Here is a 23,860-nt window from a genome sequence, read left to right as displayed (position 1 = left end):
GCACAGCTTGTACGAAGGTGCGTTCCTTGAGGAGGACGGGACCCAGAGGTGTTCATGTTCGGTGCATTTAAAATCCTTTACATTCCGCCCATGTGGGAAAATATTTTATTAAGCACTTGGTTGCAGTTGAAATAGAGGGACACCTTGACAGCCCAGGAACAGTGGACAGACAGGAACAGAGCCCAGTTTGGCAGCTGTCAGGAGAAGCAAGGCATGCTAGTCCAGAGAAGCAGTGGGGCACTGGGACCAGAGGAGATGTAAATACAAAGTATATTGTATCTCGTGAGCCTGACATGGGCTCTAACCTACAATGCTAACACCAAAAGGATATAATTACCCACCTAGCCAGGTGCTTGACCTGAATGTTTATGTCCTTCCCAAATTCATGCTGAAATTCTAGCCCCAAAGGTGATGTGACTAGGAGGTGGGCCTTTGGAAGATGATTAGGTCGTGAGGGTAGAGCCCCCATGATGGGATTAATAACCTTATAAAGAGGCCCACAGAACTCTCAGGCCCTCTCTACCACACATGAAGACATGGCAAGAAGATGCTGCCTGTAAATCAAGTGCAGCCCTCAACTGGACCACAAATCTGCTGGTCCCTGATCCTAGACTTCCAGCACAGGAGAAATGAATCCCTGCTATTCCTAAGTCCCCTCAGTCTATGATATTCCAGCCAAGTGGACTGAGACACCAGGCATTAGTGATTAACAAAAACAGGAATGGTGACAATCTACATTAAGGATGAAGAGATCGAGGGAGCAGAGGGAGTGACTTCCAGAAATTGATCTATTGACAGACCCACCGAAGATGTCTAGTTGGCAGTCAGATGCCTCCAAATAGAAGCATTCAGTATGTGATCTCATTCCACCCGTGCGTATGCGTATGTGTGTGTCAGATACAACAGCCCCAGCAAGATTGCCAACGTGCACATTGGCTTTCAAATTAAGCTCTATGTGAGGCACTTGATATCATGACGACATCAAGATAAGTGGCTCTAGGGGAGCCTGGGTGGCTCAGTCTGTGAAGCACCTACCTTCAGCTCAGGTCATGATCCCAAGATCCTGGGATCCAGTCCTGCTTGGGGAATCTCTGCTCAGCGGGGAGTCTGCTTCTCCCTCTTCACTGCTTTTGCTCCCCCTGCTTGTGCTCACTGTCTTCTCTCTCTCTCTCTCTCTCTCTCTCTCTCTCTCTCTCTGTCAAATAAATGAATAAAATCTTAAGAAGAAGAAGAAGGGCTCTAGCAGTCAAAGAGCAGCCTGCCTCCCGGAGAGAACCCCAATGAGCTGAGGCACACCCTGCCTGGGTCTTGCACTGGCACGTTGGTCAGCCCAGCAGCGCCCTGGCCTTAGTGAGCCTGGGTCCGGGTGGCCAAGGAGCCATCACAGGAGAGTGAGAAGGAATGGTAAGAAGCTGTTTCAGATACTTGAAAGGAGAAAAAACTCATTCTCATTTGATACTTGGGAGACTGTTTCATTTGGAAGTCAAGACCTAGGGAATCCTCGTCAGGAAGAGGTTCAAGATCAGCCTTTGGAGTCATGTGAATAAGCTCCAATTGAAAATAGATCCACAGATATAATCTAAATTGCTGGGAGAATAAACCTTCAGATGTCTCAGGAGCCCAGAGCATGCTGCCGTAGATGTTGCAAGCGGCTGTACATGTGATGGGAATAATGAATAGATTATGGGAAGTCGACTGCAATTAGAAGTAAAAGGTACCAGAACTCCAGTGATCTGGGTGGTAGGTGACAGAGAAATCACCCGAAAATGGAGACAGTTTGTGCTTCAGACAGGACATCTTTCATGCTTCCAGGTGGAGGTTACCTGCATTTCCAGGCATCCTCACTCGGTGCTTTGCCTCTTCTGAAGGCTGCCTGTGGAGTCCACTCACAGCTGACCTCCAGCCCCACAGTCCCTGACTTGGGCCTCCTGACATCAGCTGCATAGGCCCTGGCCCTCGCTGTCTAGGTGACTCAAGACAAGACAACCCGCAGTCCCCACCCAGAACCTCATAAGGGACCCGGCAGTAAGGCCTCAACACTTCCTGGGTGAAGGCCAGGTAGCTCCAGAGAAAGGATGTGGTGAAAGAAGCAGGAGGGGTGCTTCTAGATGGAACACATGCACCCTGCACTCCACACCTGGTTATCAGTGTCAGCACCTGCGCCAGCCCCTACCCAGGCCCGAGTGTCCAGGGCAGCCTGCCTTCCTCACTGGAGATTCTGCGAGTCAGCGCAGGAGGGGAGCAGGGTGGCCAGGGCAGAGCATGTGCAACAGGAACCGCCCCGCCCACCTTTTTCTCGCTCAGCCAGGAAAGCCGCCTGTCCTCACCTGCAGGCAGGCCCACCCACACTCTGAGATCATTCCTAGCCTGGGGCAAGGTATTTCTAAGGAAGCACTGCTCCTACAGCCTACAGCCTTGGCTGGGTCTTAGGCTTCATTCCTGGGTCTGGGGCTCCATGCCAGCGAGCCAGGCCTGCACCCAATAGCACTGCCCCTGGGGTCTGGATGGAGTGGAAGGCCTCATGCAGTATGTCATTGAATAATGCCCCCAACAGTCCTGGGGGAAGGCCATTAGGATCCTCATTTTGTGCGGAACGTGCAGTGGAGCAGAGCAAGTTTGTTTCCCTGCCTGGACGGTGCCCCGAGTTCCTGATTCCTCTGATCGGCCTCATCACTCAGGGTCAGAGGTCCCTCCCGGGGCCCCTCATCCTTGACTTCGGCATGCACTCCACCATTTGGCCTCCTTTAAATGTCTTAAGTGTAAATGAGGTAACTTGGGGAAGCGTCTGGCCCCGGCCTTGGGCCTGCCGCACTGTCCACGCCTGCCAGCCGCCAACCGCATCTTGTCGGACTCCCTCGCTGGGGGTTTCTAGCCCGTCCTGTGTGCAGGTTGGCACCCAGGCCAGGCATTTGAGCGAGGTTGTCCTTGGCTGTCTTGTCAACAGCAATTCTGTTTGGAGAACAGCCCCAGGGGCGCCTGGGGGGGCTCTGTTGGTGAAGCGTCTGCCTTCAGCTCAGGTCATGATCTCAGGGTCCTGAGATCGAGTCCCATATCGGGCTCCCTGCACAGCAAGGAGTCTGCTTCTCCCTCTTAAATAAATAGATCTTTTTAAAGAGAGAGAGAGAGAGAGAGACCCTAGTCTTTCCCCAAGTGGGGACCCTAATAATTAACATCATAGCTTAATGGAGAGAGAGAGAGAGAGAGAAGAAAGAAAGAAAGAAAGAAAGAAAGAAAGAAAGAAAGAAAGAAAGAAAGAAAGAAAGAAAAGGAAAGCACCGCAGACCTCAAACTGTCAGAGGAGAGAGGGTGGAGATGCTGGCCGTTGTTGCTCATAAAAACACGTAAGTATGCAAGTGTAAAGTCACGTGGCTTATAGCCAATGGCCCAGGGAAGCTGGGAATGCAGCACCTCCCGGTACCGTCTGCAGGGAATCCAGCCAGCCAGCAGGAGTGACACAGTCCCTCAGGTGTTTACCTGGCTAGAAGTCAGCGAGGTCCTGGGGCACGTGACGACAGTCTCCCTGAGAGCCTCTCCGCAGCTCATAGTCTGCACTCTGAACTTGTCATCCCTGCTGGTTCCCGCTCCCAGCACAGCGCCCTGCTTTCCTCCTCCGTCCCCCAAACTCCCGGCCTCGTGAGGACAGGCGGGAGCGCAGGCATAGTACCAGCCAACTGCACATGTTCACTTCAAACAGGCCCGCACGGGGATCCCTGGGTGGCGCAGCGGTTTGGCACCTGCCTTTGGCCCAGGGCGCGATCCTGGAGACCCGGGATCGAATCCCACGTCGGGCTCCCGGTGCATGGAGCCTGCTTCTCCCTCTGCCTGTGTCTCTGCGCCTCTCTCTCTCTCTGTGACTATCATAAATAAATAAAAATAAAAAAAAAAACAGGCCCGCACGTCTGTCCATCAGTTACTTCACTGCCTCTACCTGTAGCATCCTAGGACCACTCGAGTGCCCTTGATGTGCCTTCAACAGAGGAAGCTGGATTGGCGGGGTTTCACATCCAGTTTGTGGGGAAGAGGGTTTTGTTCTGTGTGGCATGGCCCTGCTCTGCGTTTCCACTGCCATATGCCTTGTCTTGCTAATACCATGTTGGAATTATTTCCTTAATGTTTAAAGCTGCATGTACGGAAATGGCTTATATTTCCTGTTTTGATAAACTAATAGAATTTTTACTGGGAACTTTGTTCCCAAGTTGGCTTTCTCCTTTGTTAGCCTCTTTTTGGACTAAAAGAATAATTCTAAAAAGTCGGGCTTGACTGGACTTGTGAAAAAGACAAAGACTTGTATAGATTTTTTTTCTACCTAACTATGAAAGATTACTTTTTTGCAAGAAGGGATGTCTGTCTTCTGTGTCTGTTAGAATGGGTTATTCAGTATCCCTCTGTACAGGAAGCTGGGGGGAGTCCAATGGTAAAATATCTGTAAATTCCCTACAGAGACTTGCTCTTTTTGGCTGGAGGTATATTGGCCTAGAAAGACTTTCTTGGACAAGATGTTTCTTGGAACATGTGGAGGACAAAATATTCTTTGTTTTAGGACAAATGAGTTTTGTTCTTGCATCTTCATATAAATTTGGTTAATATTCATTTCTTATGTGCGATTTGAGAACAATGCTGAGCATTTTTTTTTCTGTCATTTGTAAATATTGTATCAACTTTGAACAAGACTCACATCTGCAGAAAGCTGAGTCCATGTCTGTGGATTTGCTCCCTTAACAGACAGGGACCATCCACACTGGTAACTTACAGAAATAGCTTGTCGTAGAGTCTAAATCTTTTGTGAGTTTTATTTTCTGGCATTTGGGTTGTTATTTAAACCTATTTTTAAATGTCCTAAATATGAGGACAAGTCTGCTGCTGGGAGAAGTGAGAAAAGCAGTTTTCTCGATGTTTTGAAGGGGGCCACTCCTCAGACAGCTACAGAGGAGCATGCCCCTGTGCGCCGGGCGGCAGGGCAAAGCCTTTCTTTCCTCTGCCTGATGCTACGTGATACCCAATGAAGGCAGCATGATTTTTGGCTCCCCCAGTGCCAGGGGATTGCTCACATAAGAGGCACATGAGACCGGATGTTCCCTTAATCTTGCAGCTGCTCCCAGTGATGTCCATTCTGACTAGACTGGATTCCATTTATAGATGGCAGAGCAGTCTCTGCTGGCAGCAAGAGAGCCAGTGGCTCAAGGCAAGAAACTCTGCTTGAACCTGACAGATACTTGATTAGGGAACCTGAAAACTGGCTTTCTTTAGAAGATTCCGTGACCTCTGTTCTCCCAGAGACAAGACTCACTGAGGAATGTGGATCACGCATGTAGGGTGGTTTGGGTGTGTCTAGGCTGAACTGAATGTCCACGCAAAGATATGTATTTTTAAACCTTTCAAAATGTGATGATGCCAAGATCACATAAGATTCTGAAAAAGAGAATTCCCACATAAAAAGGTGACCCCCCCCCTCAAAAATCTCTTGGTCAAAGATCTCCAGTTTGACTCTGGAAAACAATGTCTCTTGCATTTCACTTGTGTAAAATATCCAAGGTTTCTAGAAAAATATATCTATGCCTTTGCATTGCCAGTTGGGTCTTCGGCGATCCAGGTCATTCTTAATTTCTAGAATTTCTAATTAGCACAGCCATGCTGGCTGCCAGTTCAAGGCAGGGTAAAATTCAGAAGAGAAGAGCCTAAAAGGATGTTCTGAATAAGGACATTCTTTTGACACCGTGACTGGTGAGATGCTCAGCTACCAGCCTCCCTGAACTGCCACAGGTGGCAGGGGTCAAAGGGAGTCTGGGGCCAGCACTCTTCCAGAACAACATGTCGTGTCCTCTTGACACGCGGAATGCAGGGAACCCGTAGGGAATGTACTTTCTTCCTCCACTGAAGGACATGGCTTCACAGGAAGCCATAGCAACGTGTCTACGTGGAGAGCCTGTTAGAAAGCGTGTCCTGATGCAGGAAATGTGGGGCCTGCATTGCTAAGTAGCACCTGGCGACACAGGCGCTGCATCCAAGTGCCACGCTGGGTGTGTCTAGGGCCCAGACGAGGCCACAGCATTGTAAGCTTAGATCAAGCGCCTCTTGGACGTTGCATCTGAGGCAAGAGGCACAAACCCCTGCCTCCCACCTGTCCACCCTTTTCTGCCGCCCAGCTCCTTTGGGACACTGTGTCCAGGCACATCCTGCTCAGACTCTGCTCACTGTCTTCACTGAGAGCTCTCCCCACGCGACCCTGACCTTCCCGATATGGCTTTTGTTCTTACTCATCATTTTACAAGAAGTACCCACTTCATATCTTCCTGATGCAGCTCAAAGGCATTCCTCATTTACTACACTTCTGTTTAAGCCATTTTCTGTTTGATTTCCCAAAACCTAGAATTCACATTTCTTTTTCAAAACAATTCCTGTTGGCTCCAGTACACTTGGTAAGATGTCAAACGCTTACAACGAGAGCAGAAGTACCACCTTTTGCCTATGTCTGCGGCAGCTCCCCAGGCCTCTTTGCATCCTCTTTCCTTCCTGGAGGGAGCAGCTGAGCCCAGCAGGGCAGAGCCCTAGACGAGGCAGCTCCCAGGATACGGGCACCCATGGACAGTTGCTGAAGGAATCAGTGATTAAGCCCCCAGCTCAGGCCCCCTCTAAAAGTTGGGAAGTTAGATTCACAGTTCCAGGTGGTTACACATCTTGGTAGCAACTGAGGTAGTTTTTGTTGAGCAAGGAGGATGGAAGATGGTCCCTGCACACCTATCCCAGAACCATAAAGCCACAATGGGCTTAAATTGAGCCTTGGCTGTAAGCTGGGGGATCCTGGGGGTCCTGTGAAGAAGAGTTTCAAATCCACTCCAATCCAAGATGCCCTGGATTCCCTGATGATGATAACCCAGAGGTCTTCCTTTCTAGGCCTGGAGACTGGCAGCTCTCTGTTCCTGGGTTGTAGCAGTGAGGGCCTCAGGTGTGAAGGCAAGGAGATCAGCCTCTTCAGGGAGGCCAGTAAGGGATAATGGAGGACAGTACAGCCTGAGGGAGAGGGCCCAGCTAAGTTAGTCCTCTCTGTGACCAGCCTCCTTGAGTCTCCCTCTCATCTTACCTCTCCTTCATGGCACTTGCTGTAATTTAAATTGTATAGGTTTCATGGCTTGTGTATTTAGTTTTCTTATCAACTTGTGTACATTCTCTGATCCCCACTTTATAGCCATGGCCCAGCACAGTGCTCAGCCTGCAGTAAACACCAGGTGGAAAATGAAGGAAGGAACAAATGAGTGAATTTGCAAGGGAGAGAGTGGGTCAGGTGTCTCCAAGAGCCCTGCAGCTGTCATGTCTGGGGGAACTGGGGAGTTAGGAGCTCTCTCACAGGTGCAGCTGAGGGAAAGGCTTTCCCTGATCACTCCAAGCTGGGAAGCATGTGGCACAGATGCCTTCGTTGTTCTGGAGCCAGGGAGGGAGCAGTTTCTGCATGAATACTAGGACAGATGAGCACATGCATATCAGATTCAGGCATTCTCAAGGGGGTGGAAGCCCTTACCAGTTTGCATGGATCTTTACCATAATTGGTCTCGTTCGGCTGTGAGTCCTCCACCTAGAGATGAAGAGCATCCAGACAAGCTCAATTGAGTGGATGCAGCATGCATGGTCCATGATGGTAGACACATTCCATATACCTCAAGCTGGGTCTGCAGGAGCCTCCTGGCCCTGGGAGCAGCCTGTTCTCTGTGGATGTTGGGATGGTGAGCACAGTGACGGGCATTGCTGCAGGGGGCAGGAATATTGTTCTACAGAATGGTACTGATGGGTATTCAGACTTGGCATGAGACACTAGTGGAGAATTGAACTGATGCTCCTGATGGAGTTTTGGTTAGAAAGCATGCCCTCCTAGAGACACTGTAGTTGAAGGTCTAGACCCGGGCCAGGTGCTGGGCAGACTCTTGAGGTGGATGTACAGTGGGAGGAAACCAGTCATCTTTACTAAGGAGTTGAGGAGAAGGATCAAGGTTCATCTCTGAGTTGTGTCTAGCAATAAAACAAGGGCAGACCCAAGGACTTGGAGCTTGGGCAATGGCTGGTGGAGGCTGTTAGTATTCTTCTGTTCAGGGGACAGAGCAGTTCATGTACTCCTCATCCGAGATCCTCAGGAGGGCATTTGTATCTTGAGAATGTTCCAGAGCTAACATCCCACCAGGGGAATTCTGAAGCTCAGGTCTGAGATTTGTATAGTCTCTAAGAGACGTCTGGAACACATGCTCTGCCCTAATAAAGTAAATACTTCTGTTCATCCTGGAGATCTGACATTCCAATTCGTGGTACTTAGAGCTCTTGTAGATGTTGGAATTCATAGGAATCCCTCTGTAGGATATGCAAGATGTAAGATGCTGATGGGAAAATACACACACACACACACACCCCACATCCCATCCCATCACACACACATACGCCACATCACACACACACATGCACACAGGCTGGAGTCTCCATGATGGAAATTGACTCTGGCTTGTAGAGGGAGGCCTGCCTCTCAATGATGTATTTCTCACCTCCTGAGATGAGGTCCCGAAGCCATGGCACATGGTTGAGGAAGTGTCAAGATTGGAAGTTATCAGACCTACAAGCCCCAACTCCAAAAGCAAAACAGCACTGTTAAATTTTAAGCAGGTTATGAAGGTTTCTATAACTAAGTCTAGTGCATATCCTAAACATAGGATAGAAGGTCTGTTAGATCAATTTAAGATCATTTCAACCATTGATTTATATCCAGGGATTTGGCAAGTGCCTTTAAAATCAAAACTAAAAATAGCCGATGCAACATCAGATGAAGAATATAAGTTTATGCTTTACCCTATTGTCTATAGACTGAGGAGCCCCCTTACCTTTTCCAGACAACTGGCAAATAAATTATTGTGTGAACCAGGGAAACCTGCCAAGCCACCTATTCACATCCTAGTCGTACATCATAAGTATAAATGTGGCTGCCCATCTAGACACCTCCCTTCAGCATTCAGGGTAACCCATAAAACGAATGGCTTTGTATGGAGCTGGATTTATAAAGACTAAATATTCAAAATCATGGGACTCTAAATGAGCCCCACTATAGATAAACATTGCAGCTGTAAAAAAAAAAAACTGGCAAATATCTAGAAACATATTTTGAAGGCATGAAAGAATTTTAAACATGTTTACTTTCTATACTATGGAACTCACAGTGTCTCACAGAAAGATAACCAAGATATCCAAAAGGCTTCGAGGTGTTGGTTTGAGATTTTCAGATTTTTTTGAATTCTTCAAAATCTAGTGACATGCATTAGGTACTAGAGTAGGTAAAGGGTTATTGTCAGGACACAAGTAATGTGGCACTCCAGTGATCCCTCTTATAGAAAGTTGTTAGCACAGGAAAGGAATTTATCATCTCTACAAAAAGAACATGGCATAGTTATTGTGGTCTTAGGTAAACTCTGGCCAGATAGTTTTGAGTCAGACTTCACTTGTGTGCCTGTCCAAGACTGAACGTCCAGGAAGGCTAGCAGGCGTCGCAGCAGTGGCCACGCAACACTATATCCATTTACACATGACCATCAGTACCATGCCAGGAACAGGGAAGATTCTGGCTGACATGCTAGCACAAACAAACAGAAAGCTTAACAGAGGGTGACCAGCCTGTTTAGTCGCTGAGACTTAACTTAGAAGAGAATGGAACAGATTATGGTGAAATGCACTTTTGTGTAAATTTGGAATGGTCTGTTATCTGGGGAGTGTTGCTTGCATGGTAAGGTTTGGCTCAGCGCGCACCAGAAGCTAACCATGTCCAGGTTATCAGTGCCAGCCAGCTAGGCAGTCTGGTCTGTCGGGCTGGCCAAGGATGACGAGCCACATAGGGATTCCCCTGCACTGCTGCACTGAGTCACCTGTTGTGCAGATGGGGGAGGCGGGGCTGATCCGGAAGAGCAAAGAAGAAGGTCCATCTGATATCACTTCCTACTCAAAACATTTCATGCCATCACCAGTCGGAAAGGAAGATCTCCTGGTCCAAAGTCCAAGTCCATGTTTTACTTAAAATACTGAGATCAAGGGAAAGCGAGAAATGCCTTGGAACCCACTGGAATTGTCTGGGTGGAGAACTCCCTCACTTAGCCACTCAATTCATTAAAGAGTCCACCTAATAGAGACTTGGGAAAGCCTCTTCCTTCCATCCCCTCCTCCTTCTGTGAAGCACTGGGTCCCTCAGAGGGAAGGAAAGGAGTGTCCTCTCCTGGCACCACCGGGGATGTTGAGAACCTCTGTGGTGGTGGTGAGAGGTGTCGAGAACCTGGCAGATGTGTTCACAGGGTTCTCTGTCCCCCATTGGAAGCCCCCCCCCCCTTTAGCTCACGAGGATCCGTGTTGTATGATGAACCTAACCCAGTCCTGCTCACTTGGAACAACCTCTCCTTGGGGCTGCATCCCCCACATTTCCAGGAGAATGAAGGGCCGCTTCCTACACACTTGGAGTCTCTCCTTCACGCTGAAGTACTTAACACAGAGTGTCCTCATGGGCTCACTTCACACGGAATCCCTGGATTCAGGGAACATTCTCCCTGACTTTCGAGACCAGGACCTAGCATGGCATCTGGTGTTGAGCAGGAACCTTTAAAAGGCATATTGACCATACAAAGTTCATTGCCAAGAGTGACTGTAATGTAAACTCTGGGTGACCGTGCCTTATCAGTGTAGGGTCATCAACTGTGACACATGTGCCACTCTGCTGGGGGACGTTGGTGGTGGGGACAGCTGTGTGTGTAGGTGGGTAGGGGGTACATGAGAGCTCTCTGTATCCTTTGCTATGAGCCAAAGCTGCTCTAAAAATTAAAGTTTGTGTTTTGAATAAAAAGCTAGTTGCTGGAGCTGGACGTGCTCTCAGCAGATGATGTTGTGCTACCTGTTGTAGCTGACGGTGTTTGCGATAACGTGTTTTGTGCTTGCTTTTGCAGGGCGTGAAGAAGTTTGACGTGCCCTGTGGAGGCAGAGACTGCAGTGGAGGCTGCCAGTGCTACCCCGAGAAGGGAGGAAGGGTGAGTCACCGAGTCAGGGAAATGACTGTCTTCCTTAGCCTTCTGTTTAAGACAAAAGTGCCTTGAATCACCTGAGTGAGTCAACTGCATATCTTCCTGACAAATTTAATACAGACATGTCCCTCTGTATTGGAACAAACAATGATATAATGCAAAATTTGGTCAATTTATACCACTTTCTGAAATAGATTGAGAACAGTGTTAACTTTCTTACACATCTTTTCTCTTGATCATTGTTATGAAAAGATATGTATATATAATGCAACTGTGTCTTAGGCCTATGATTTTATACATAAACATCTATTCCGTAGAAATATTACATTAAAAAAAAAAACATGGTTCTGTCTACCCCCCAGTGTAGACATTCAAACAAGAGGGCACAAGCATCCTGCCATAGAGAATCAGTCTCATACTCAAAAGTAGTCTACTTATCCCCTGAATGTCCTTTATATAGCAAATTTTATCAGGTAAGTCAGAGATAAAAGGTCATTCCACATCATTGCCAGGATACATGGCAGCGCCTGAATTATGGTCTGATACTGGGTTTAATATGTTCAAAGTGACTGGCCTTCCTGTTGCCATTTAAAGCTGACGTTTGGGTCTTGGCATTTCTGATTTTTAAAACGTATTATTTATATTTATCTGTTTAAGCCCGTTTTCTTGTGGGGAGCAGTATTTGTTTTATGACACAGAGTCTTTTGAGTCTTCATGCCTTGGGATCACCCTTCCCTGGGGGGACTCTTGCTGGACCAGGGCCAGGTTGGGAGAGGTAGTTGGGAGGTGTGGCCTGTATCCCCTGTCACTGCCAATTACAGCACCCCATTGGTGTTCTCAGCACATCCCACCACCCTGAATCCTGCCGTTGGTGTTTATAGACCCCATTCCCACCTCCCAGGAGGAGGACTCGTCTCAGTGGAGCTTGGCCTCTGCAGCCAGTGTTATGTGTTATGCCACACACTTTCTCCTACATGAGTTTCCTCCAGAAGCCAAATGAGTAAAATTTGTGACAAGGAACCCCTTTACAGTTGTGGTGGTCTGTGACTGACCAACCCTCCTCTCATGCCCAAGATCCTCACCGAGGAGTCTTCTCTCCAGGCACCCAAGGCTGCTCTCCCCACATGCTGTGTCCTCTCAGAGCTGTTGCTGTTGATGGAACAGTGGTCCCTCTGCTTGGAACAGGGACGTTAGGCTTTAAGAATTGCTAATTGAAGGTTGTGCATCAGCATTTAAGAAGGATGGAGTATTTTTTCAAATATACAGAAGCCATTTGGTGAGATTTAAAATCCCCCTGGGTCCCTTGCTATATAGACTTTCCCAGCGATGCTTCTGGAGCAGGGATGACAATGCCTCACTGCAGAGCTCTCCCCTCCCTAAGCACTGGGCAGCCTGGCCTTATATGGGCATGAGGAAGACAAATTAGTGGTTTACAAATATCTGTGGGCCTCGCCTGGGTTGGAGAGAATTCAGCTCCAGAGAGATTCTGCATTCTTCTCCATGTGATCAGCCAAACAGAACCCAAACAGAGCACAAGTTTACTAGGTCTATTCTTTTTCACTTTTTTGTGATTGTTTAATGCAGAACCGATATGTTAACATTTCCCGTAATGGTTTCATATGAATTTTGTTCTTTAGGAAAAGTAGTTCATTCGGATTTTTTTTTTAATTCAAGGATAATTAATATACAGTGTTATGTTAGTTTTGGGTCAACAGTATAATGACTCAACAGTTGTGTACATTCCTCTGTGCTCATCAAGATAAGTGCGCACTCAATCCCCTTTATCTGTCTCATCCCTCCCCCCTCCCCCCCACCCTCCACCCCACCCCTCCCCCCCGCCCACTTATCTGGCAACCACCAGTTTGTTCTCTGTATTTAAGAGTCTGGCTTTTTGTTTATCTTTTTCTTTTTTGTTTGTTCGTTTGTTTTGCTTCTTAATTTCCACATATGAGTGAAGTCATATGTTATTTGTCTTTCTCTGTCTGACTTATCTCACTTAGCATTATATTTTATTTTAATATGTAATGCCATCTGCATAGCTATGTACTCTTAAAATGCTAGAGGTCTTCTCAGAGCAGTTATTAGGAGGGAGATTTCTAAAGATCCCTAGGTCATTCTAATTCAGTAAATTTGCATGGAGAGCTTTGTATTTCCCATCAGCCCTCATTAACAAAGTAGCCTAAGACCATTTCTCGACCTTGCTAGGTAAAGCAGATACTGGACGCCTTCCTGTGAATTTGGTTAACACAAGTAATCCAGAACCCCATGTGGGTTTGACTTGCCTCTAATTGTTCAGCCAGGTAATGATGACATTAAGCTGAGATGTGGCAGCTGTCTGAGTGGTTGGTTCAGGGACAGAGCCACACAGGGACTCAGGTGTGCCATTGGTTATCAGTCACCAAGATGACAGAAATGGTGATGGTAAGTGGTAAGAAAACCACTCCTGAGGAGAGAGAAACGACACCTTGGGGATATCTGTTGTTGGGACACTTGCGTCTACTTCATCAAAATGCTTATTGAGATATAGCTCCTTAAGCCTGGTATATGTACATTAAATATTTGTTAATTAACAAGTTTACCCAGATGTGTTTCTGTAGACAGCAGGGCTATTTCCGTCCTACTCTTGGATTGATATTTTTTAAAAGTAATGTAATGCATAAAAATAGCAGCTGGACAGATTCCGCCGTTAGAGAGCTGAGTGCATACTTCGTTCTTTCCCACAGCTGCCCCTGGGTCCCTTGCCATATATTTCCCCACGGTGCTTCTGAAGGGGGGATAACAATGCCTCACTGCAGAGCTCCCTGCTTCCCGAGCACTGGGCAGCCGGGCCTTATATGGACACGGGGTAGAGTTCACTCGCTCCTCACCATGGTGACAGCCAACAGCAGAAACCATGTTACTGGATAACTTTTGGACTCGCAGCAGAAATCACAAATGTACTATGGATTCTGATTCCAAAGGAATTCTCATGTTACAGAATGAACAAGCTCAGTGTAAAACGCATTCCCCCAGCCCTGAGTGGGAGGTGGAGGGTTGTTGCGGGGCGGGGGGGCACGGATTCTCACAGGCACAGCATCCAGCCTTTGGGGCGAGTGTTCCAACAGCCAGGACATGCAAGGCAGGAGCTGGGACCCGGCCGTCAGCACCCCTCTTACTCCCAGGTTAGAGCTGGAAGGTGCAAAGGAGGGAAGGAGGATGACACAGAGCCTGCTCCAATTTGGTCCAGAACAAAACTCAAGTTTTCAGACTTTTAGACGAGTTCTTTTCCCAGTGCCATCATCTTTTGTGCCTGCACTCTTCCTCCTCTAGAGGGGAGATCCTCCAGGGGCAGAGGGAAGGGCCACAGCCCAGACAAAAGGAGGTCTGGCCCTCTTTCCTCAAAGTTTTACTCCCTGGCCAGTTCTCCAACCTTTTCTTCAGTTGTTCAATGAATTAAACATAACTTTAGGAAATGAATTAATAGGGGGCACCTGGATGGCTCAGTAAGTTATGTTTCTGACTCTTGGTTTTGGCTCAGGTCATGCTCTCAGGGTCCTGGGATCCACCCCCACGTTGGGCTCCCAGCTCAGCAGCGAGTCTGCTTGGGATTCTCTCTGTCCTTCCTCCTCATGTGTACACTGCCTCTCTCTCTCTCTCTCTCTCTCTCTCTCTCTCTCAAATAGACAAGTAAAATATTTTTTTAAAAAAGAGAAAGAAATGGATGAATACTTGATTGCTATTTGAGGGTCTGCATTTAAAATAAACTATTGTGGGGGCACCCGGGTGGCTCCGTGGTTAAGCATCTGCCTTTGGCTCAGGTCATGATCCCATCTGCATCAGGGAGATGTGGTCCCCCACAGGGAATCTGCTTCTCCCTCTGCCTGTGTCTCTGCCTCTTTCTGTGTGTCTCTCATAGTAAATAAATCAAAAAAAAAAAAAAAGAGAGAGGGAGAGAGAGAGAGAGAAACTATTGTGTATATATTGGAATAATTAAAATTCATAAGTTCTAATTTACCAATATTCCACAGGGTGATAGGCACAAAGAAAGCCGGCTAACTGACTTCTTAGCTTTCTCCACAACTAACGGTCCTGTCATCCCCGGCACCAGACAGAGCCGTGTGGCCCTCTTACCTGTCTCTATTCATTTTACTCTTTCTTTATTTATATATTTAATATTTTTTCCTTCTTCTGTGGAAGTGACAGCCCATTGTATGGAAAGCATCAGAGTGCATTTCCATTACAGAACGACTGTGGAAGCAGAGTGATACGCCAAGTGACACAAAGATGAATAGTATGGAAGACTATAAGGAGGGCGTGCAAGGCACCTGGTTCAACAAATAAAGACACCTTTGTCTTTGCTCATTAACTTACCTAAAAGGTCATGAAATTCTCAGGTTTTTCCAACTGAGGTCAGTTTTAATTCATTATTTCAGTTCCCTGAGCAGATTCACATTCCCCCAATCCTTTGGCTTTTCACTGTAGACTCAGAACAAATAGGTTATTCCAACTTTTTAATGGTATCAACGTTCACAGGGCACCCGTTTCCCTGGGCAGTCAGGTATTTTAGAAATTGATAAATACTAGACACTACTTAAATCCAAATTGTTGGGAATTATTGAGATGGTCAGGCTACAGTGGGAGAAAGGGAACCCACAGCTTCGGCTGGTTCCCAGAGCTCTATCCTCAGCCCGTACGTCAGTGAATGGGCATCTCCCCCATCACTCAGTGCTCAGCCACCCACGCTTGCCCACCGTGGCCCTGACAGCACCAGACACAGGACCAAAGACAAGCACCTCACGTGTGCAGAGGCCACAGCCCATGACAAGCTGTGTGTAGCTGTTGTGTTCTTTCATGCAGCTAACAGTTTCCCACAGTCTGTGGGTCCCTGGACTTGAGTCAAAGTATGAGTAAATAATTCTTAACCTCACAAGATTCCTTAAATTCAACAACGTAAATCAAAGTGAAAGAAACCAGAGAGACGCTGAGTGAAAAGGGAAGCAGAGAAGAGTGGACAGAGGACTCTCAGAGGTGGGTGGAGGCAGGTGAATGGGCATGCAGAGAGATTCATCATCTTTGGCACTTGCTGTCAGCTCAGAAGGGCAGTGCCCAAGAGATGAAAGAAAGAAGCTGAGGCCTGTGTCACAGAAAGGGACAGAGGGGCCCAGAAGAGCTAGGAACACTCGCAGTTGTCAAGATCACTCTACAGTGAGAGTGGGGAGCCTGATGAGTGTCTTGTTTTGGTGATCATTCCACTGGGGTCTAGTTCTAATCAAAGAAAATGCCGTGAAACTTACACACAGCCATAGTTAGCGACTAGAATTTGAAAACAAATTTATTTGACTCATGCTGATTATACATCTACCACGTGTTAGCTCCCATCTCAGCATCAGGAGTACAGAAGTAAAAAAAGCAGTCAATATCCCTAATCTTTTAGAGCTTTCTAGCCCTGTGCTCTCCAAAAGAATTTACCACAAAGATGGAAATGTTCCATATCTATGCTGTCCATCAGAACTACTTGAGCATTTGAAATGTCATTAGTGAAATTTTAAATTTTACTTAATTTTAGTTAACAAAAAATCCAATTAAATAGCCCTGTGGCTACCATATTGAAGATCACAGTTCTAGCGAGTGTAAGGGTGGAGAGTAGGAGATAAGGAGCTCATCATCAATCTGTAAGAATGTTCTGGATACCAAATCCTAGACAAAAATAAAGCACAATATAAAGTCAGGATTTTGTGAAAGTAAGACCTGATTTTGCAACCTGCTGGCTTATATCTTTACAAAAAAGGATGTTATCTCAAAAATATAGAGAGACCCAGGAGCAGGGCACATTGGACATGGTATCTATGCCAAATGTGATTCATCACACCTTCCACGTTGCCCACAGCCTCTTGGGGAAATTTGCATTTTCAACATGAGCTCTGATCAGGGCCTCTCCTGGAAACTCCTTGTCTAGTTGCTTTGGTGCAGGAGACCTTTGGTCATCCAGGCCTCAGCTTTGGAACAGCAAGCTATTCTCACTCTCTTTCTAGCAAGATCAAGTAAGCATTTTCTTAAAGCAAGGCTTTCAGGACAGTGTTGTAGAAATGCATTAATGGCGCAGCTGGAGAAGAGAGAAATAATGCAGAAGCTCTGGCCCACTCTCCACTCTCGCCAGCCCAGTATGGTAATCGTTTCATTTCAGAAGGACCATCATGACAGTAGTGAGGACTTGATAGAAAACGGGCCAAGCTGGAGCTCATCCAAATGGAAGAATACATGATTAAAATCCTAAAAAGACAAAATTATAATACTGCCTCACTGAATGGACTCAAAGAACATCATTCTGGAGAGAATCTGATGGTTAAAGTCAATGCTTAGAAAATGTGTTTTCATTGCCATTAAAATCACCGTGTTCTTTACCCCCCAGGACAAACTACCCTGGGTTGTTTCCTACCAGTGAAACACGGGCTTAAATAATAAGAGCCATGAAAGTCACTGGTGAAAATAAATCATAGTGGTTGTGGCCTAGCATTTATCAGCCTCCACAGAACGGCCCATGACACAGCTGCTGAGGGCAAGCAGCTATTTGACAAATAATGCAGTTAGCAGAGAACATGTTTCCAACGGGAACAGTGTTCACGGACAAGGAATGAAGCATTGGCACATTGGCTGTCTTAGTACCTGAGTGCAGAGGAAGAATTTTAAATGTTTTCCTATTTGATTTATCCGTTTCTACCTCTTCTCATGAACACTACACACAAACACACCCAAACAGTTGCTTTGGCAGCCTGCACCACATTCCTTCATAATGAAGAAATCCTTCCTCTTGATTCCAGGTGTTGCTAATGGAAGATGGTTGCTTCGGTGCTGCAGACACCCTCAATCTTTCTCGAAGTGTCTGTTACTCTGGAAATACTGGGTGGATGGGGATAGGGCACCCACTATCTCGTTCTGAGAGAACCGTGCATCCAAACATTCCCCTCAAAATTTACACCAAAAACAGACTAGGCGTAGAGTAGACATTGACAGAGCTCAAGCAGAAGAGTGAGCCACGTTGGGAGAAAAAGCTTTTTATTTGTACTGAGGCAGATCTGTGCCCCCAAGCCCTTGACCATAAATTGTGACCAGATTGTTGCTGGGGGTGGGGGGGTGGAGGGGGCGAGGGAGGACCGAGCCATTGGTGAGAGTATAGTTTTCACAGAAGCACAAAATTGGCCCTGTGAGGCCAGCTGGCCAGTCAGAGTGGGTGGAGGAGCCCCCGGGAGCTCTCCATGTATTCTGGGTGGTGGCCTGTGCCAGCAGAACCTCAGGGACACAGGCCATCCACGCCAGCCTCTGGCCCTGAGGGTGGTGCCAAATGATTAAGTGGGCTCTGGTACAGAGCTGACAGTTGTAGCGAAATGGCCTTTCATGGCTTTATGGAAAATAGAATGTCAGTCCATGGCCAGGATAATGGTGATAGCAATGATTTCATGTCTTGATTGAAAATCTCAACACCAACTCTAGTAGACTGCTAATAAAGCCGGGAAAGAGAGGTGAACATTTCTACTGTTCTCCAAACCAAACCAAATCTCTGCCTTTAGAAATCCTCCGTTTTTCCTACCTCTTGATGGAATGTTTTGACAAGTATAGCATTAAAGCTTTTCCTCTTTCTGTTACAGAAAGAACACCAGTCTTCAAAGACCTTTGTTTTGTTTTATTCACTTCCAATTCATTCTTAGTAAACAATTGCAGGATTTCTAAAAAGACCAGAGCAAGGTTGTTACTAAACATGATACACTTTCTAAAAGCGACTCTGAAAATAGAAATGTTTGCTCTGAGTTCATCTTCTCTCACACTTGGGAAGAGAGTGTCTCAAACGGGTGGGTCTGCCTATGGATCACGTGGGAGTACCCCACCTGCCCGTGCAGCTCATCTCAAAGCGCTTCCAAGGTGGGCAGTCTTAAAAAGGACCAGATGCACTTGCGTCTGCCTCCTCTTCCATCAGACTGCTTCCATCATAAAGAGAAAACCAGTAGATTGTGTGGCAAAGTCTTGAGATAGTTGAAAATCCAGAGATAGTAACTAGAGAAAAGTGGCAGAAATGACCAGACCAACTGTGTGCACACGTTTTCCTTGCCGAGGGGCCTTTTGAACTTGCCACCTTAGTTAACACATCCTGGGGATACCTTGAGAAGAAGGGCGTCAGTGTTCTCTCATCTCTGCTTTATGCTCTTTCCCCCTTAAGTTGGAGGGAGCCTCCCTTGCCCTTAATAGTCACAGACAGAGGTGCTACATACATCACTGGCATATGTAGAATGAGCATAAAACAAATTTATTTCTAACTGCTTTAGGCATTTCAAAATTTTCTTAAGAAGCTGCCTGACCTGAGATCCTGAGCAGCCTGTGATTCTGAGCCTTCAGGCATCCCATCCAAACTAGTCCATTGTGGTGTAGACAACTAAATCATTCAAGCCGTCCGATGTCTGACTCATATGGGAAGTACAAAGGAGGCCTTCAAAAGGGCATATGTCCCCACAGATGGGAAAGGTCAAAACATCCCTGTCGTTTCCCTCTGTGTCCAGCCTAAAAGTTTGAATACTAGAATAATGGGAGTAGGAACCGCCATCTGAGTAACCCAATACAGACCATGTGTTGATGACCATTTCCTTCTGAGCTACAGTGAGGATCTTAAAGATCCCACCACCAGAGCAAAAGTTTTTGTATCCTAAACATGGCTGGGATGGGTAACTCTGAAAGGACTGGAATCAGAAGTAAAACAGTGGAAATGAAATGGAAGTCATTAATCCTGGGTAAATAATATCTTTGGCCTCACACTCATCAGCCGCCTTGTCAGCATTGGTGTTTTTTATTAAATCGCTGTCTTTGTGAGGCACTATAACTATTTTTCAAACTTAAAGTCTGTTTTAAATAAAGACACAGAAGGACGAATGAGTTCTATGGTGAGCTTGGGCTCTGTAATAAAAATTAAAGTGCTGGCACGTTTTAGCCCTGCATGGTAGTAATTATATATATTTTTTAAATAAACTTCAAGTGGCAGTAATGACGTTTTTAAAGCCTTGTGAAGATAATGGTCATATTTCAAAAGAATCCTAATGTCCAGATCAGTTGGTACATTTGTGCCCATGTTTAGCATCTGTCAACAAAACTAGCATTTCTCAGATTTGGTTGAAGACAGATCCAGGGCCTCTGAGGATGCCCAAGTCTGCAACGGGATGGGACAAAATTGACAGAATTCTGTAATTATCTGGGAAGGAGTTCTCTTCTGTTTGCGTTGCTTTTAACATCCTGCTCTCCAGCCTGGGCCAGAGAAGGGGCAGATCTCATGCCCCAGCAGCCAGCAGGAAGGAAGACTGAAAGGGAGCCCAGACAGTTCAAGCAGAACCCTGAAACATGAGGCCAGGCTTCCTGCATTTGGAGGCCTCGGGGTGAATTCCTCCTCCTGTAGCACCTGATATTTTACAAATATTTGTGTTTCTCTCCATAGAATAGTGGAGTATGGATCTAGTACATTGACAAGTCTTTCCCATGTCTCACCCAGGAAGAAGGAAAGAAGACACAAGACTGGCAAGAGTCTTTTCTGTTCTTGGAGGGCTTTCCCAGTAAAATAGACAAAACTCAGGACCGATTTTTGGATGTCCAGAGTAAGATTCACCTTCAAAACTCCACTAGTGAAAAGTGTAGTATATTATTACAGAAGAAAATAATCTAACTCCTAACTAAACGTTGAACCAAAAAAGGTCAGCTCTCCCTCAGAATCAGAATTTTCCTCTGAGACTTACAGATAACACTGAGGCCCACTTAAAATTTCAAGACAGTAAGATTCATTCCACAGGCTTCACTTAAAAGAAACCCAGCGGTAAACATGCCATTGACAAGAATTTAAATAAGCCTAGTTGAGCCCCTAGGATATTCCTTTCTGCTCCCCTTATCAGCTTCACATTTTTCTTAGAATTGAGTTCTCCTTTATTTTTTTTAAGATTTTATCTATTCGTGAGAGACACACAGAGAGAGGCAGAGACATATGCAGAGGGAGAAGCATGCTCCCTGTGGGTATGCCTGGTGCAGGACTCGATCCCAGGATCCCGGGGTCACAACTTGAACCAAAGGCAGACATTCAACCACTGAGCCACCCAGGTTCCCCTTGATTTCTTCTTTAGCTGATGTTTTTATGAGCTCACTTCACCTTGAAAGAGTGTATTTTGAAAGCAAGCCAGGGCAGTGACATCCGCTTGTTTCTCAAATGTTCTATAGGAGGTAAACTAAAGAATGTCCTGGAAATGTAGAAGTAGCCTCCATAAGTCACAGAAGAAAGTTCTATCAGCACCGTAAGTGTATTACATGTAAATGGTCATTTTTTTAAACAGTCAAACTAGAAGCAAGGAGAAATAGGATGAGCTAAATTATGGCATGAGGTTGTTTAATTTGGAATCCAAGAAGGCTAAGGTAACACATGTAGCTACAGTATAGCTGTATGGATAGCTTCACATGAGTGTTAGCCATCATCAGGCCACTAAAATTTGTCCCATCAAAGAGAGCACTGTTGGACACTACTGACAGGTGTTTTGTCGACCAGAACCGCCACCACAGCACACGAGAGATGGCCCCACACCACAGCACATGCCGTGGCTGCTCTCACCAGAGCTCTCAAGGAAACTGCCCACTGGGAAAAGCTCAGCTTTGACACATGCCTGCTTCCTGCAGGAAGGAGCCCTGCCCCATTGCACCCACCAGTACACACGAGCATGGATGCCCTAGATGTTGGTGCTCACATGCCACCCTGGCCCAAGTCTCTCCACCCCCAGTGAGCTTTTCCTTCACTCATTCCTCTGCCAGCCCTCAATTAAAGCTCCTTCTCCACATTTACTGATCTCATCAATTTAAAATTTAGGAGCACACACAATCTCCTAACCTTTTGCATATTAAACTATCATATGTTGCTTTAACTGGGCTGCTGACTTCCTGACCCATCACTCGTATGAAGACTGTCACCTTATCTTCATCACCTTCTTCTGAGTTTCACCCTTTCCTCCTTCAGTCCTGGTCAACTTAGCTTTCCAACAGCTGCCTGACCAGCATGGAGTGCATGGAGCTGTTTCCTCCCTGGATCTGGATTCTATGCTTCTGAATCCTATCATAAAATCCTGCCACCCCTTTTCTACTAAACACACTATTGCATTGGCTCATGTGGGATGTACTTCCACCCAAAAATCCATTTTTTTCAGTATGTTTTTTGTTGTATTCCTTTCTAGTTTTGTTTTTTGACTATTGGTCTTCCGTGCATACATTTAATTTTTGAACCCCAATTCAGTAGTTTACTTTGATTGCTGTGAGGTTGCTGAAAGATGTAGCCAGTGTTTCTGATCTGCAGATGGGGGACATGTGGGTGTTCTTCTGCCCTGAGTCTCTCTCTCTCTCTCTCTCTCTCTCTTGCTTGTCCAGTACTGAGCTAATTCAAACACAGACATTCCATGAAAATGGCTAGTAACCAAAAAGGAGATTTCTAAATGTTAATTGCCACTGGTATTTTTAGGACTTTATTTTGAGGATAGCATTGATGAAAAGGGGTATGTGGACATCTGCATACCCTTGAGTAGAATAATCAGAATAAGGAAGTAAACAAAAAGAACTTTGTGGATGAAAACGAACTCCTTAATTCCAGAAGATTTAAAAGACTTCTTTAGTAGAAGGAAATAAAATCTAACAAAATGAATGCCCTTCAAAAATGTCAATTATCTGGGAAGGAAAGATGAGTAATGGAAATCTCATGTTGATCAGAAAGATGAATAGATGAGTCCCATGAAACTGGCATTGACAGAGGCTTAGAGCCCTGGACTGCCATCCCACATCCCATCTCGGCAGTTCCGGGAGTGGTCTGAGAAAGTTTCCCAGATAAGATCATTCTTCTTAGAATTAAGATATATAAGATACAATAAATAACCTCAGGATTTTGAAATGTGTGATATACATATACATATGTATATTAATGGATTTTCATTTTGTGTATTTTAGGTGCATTAAATATTATATCTTTTATGTGAGTGTGTTTCCAGGAGAATTGCACTTTGCTGTCATAGAAAACACTTTATCACATGCCCAACATGGGATTTTAGTTATTTTTAGCATTTAATCTTACCTTAGAAATTAAAATGAAGCCTCATGTGTATTTTGAATGCCCTAAAACTTTATTAGAATACACTAGTGCCTTTTTACATTTGTCAAGTCTTTATAGCAAATCTAGTCCAGATATTTCTAAACACTTTGCACAAGAATCGATTAGACACATCAGGTGTTCTACATCTACTTCTTCTTTGGGCATGAATATCCCCCATTCTTTAGGAAATGTGAGGAGGTGTCGCTGTCATAGGAGAGAACTCTAGAATCAAACTTTTCTCCCCTGATCTGATGTTGGCTATTCCAGGAATTCAGTGTCCTTCTCATTTCCACCCATATGCCCCAGTGATCTCTATATTCTGCTGGCCTTGCGTCAACAGGAACTCCCAGAATAAACCAGCAGGGAGTTGGCTCGCAGATAGGAAGGGAGGCAGGGGCTGCAGGCACCCGCCAGGACCACATTCCTACCCCGAGTAGCTGGGGGAATTCCCTCACCTTTGCTTTGTTTCTAGACGAGGATGCTACATCCCACGCTGGGAGTTTCCAAATGTCCTTACTGTATTTCACGGAAATTTAGAACATGAAAGAAACACATAGAGTTGGATCTTTCAAGAGGTTGTTGACAACGGTAACATTGATTTCCCTGAGCCAGACACCCTGGGGCCCCATGGAGCACCAGGGAGGTGGTTCCTTTGGAAGCAGGGTCACAGGTCCTTACACGGGGCGGGGTCACACACAAAGAAAAACACTTTCCCAAAACCGCT

General features: G+C 46.0%; 1 protein-coding gene across 3 annotated transcripts in view; it reads left to right on the top strand.

Moving 5' to 3' along the window:
* Positions 1 to 23,860, top strand: part of COL4A2 (collagen type IV alpha 2 chain) — a 169,972-nt gene that overhangs the window by 35,977 nt on the left and 110,135 nt on the right. For all 3 annotated transcript variants that reach the window (XM_077854964.1, XM_077854963.1, XM_077854962.1), the window contains exon 4: positions 10,947 to 11,027. In XM_077854964.1, coding sequence (XP_077711090.1) covers positions 10,947 to 11,027 — 81 coding nt within the window. The remainder of the gene's footprint in view (positions 1 to 10,946; positions 11,028 to 23,860) is intronic.

The sequence above is a fragment of the Canis aureus genome, chromosome 17 (assembly GCF_053574225.1).
Source record: "Canis aureus isolate CA01 chromosome 17, VMU_Caureus_v.1.0, whole genome shotgun sequence".
NCBI lineage: Eukaryota > Metazoa > Chordata > Mammalia > Carnivora > Canidae > Canis > Canis aureus.
Note: the sequence above shows the minus strand (reverse complement) of the source record. Positions and strands in the feature narration are given on the sequence as shown.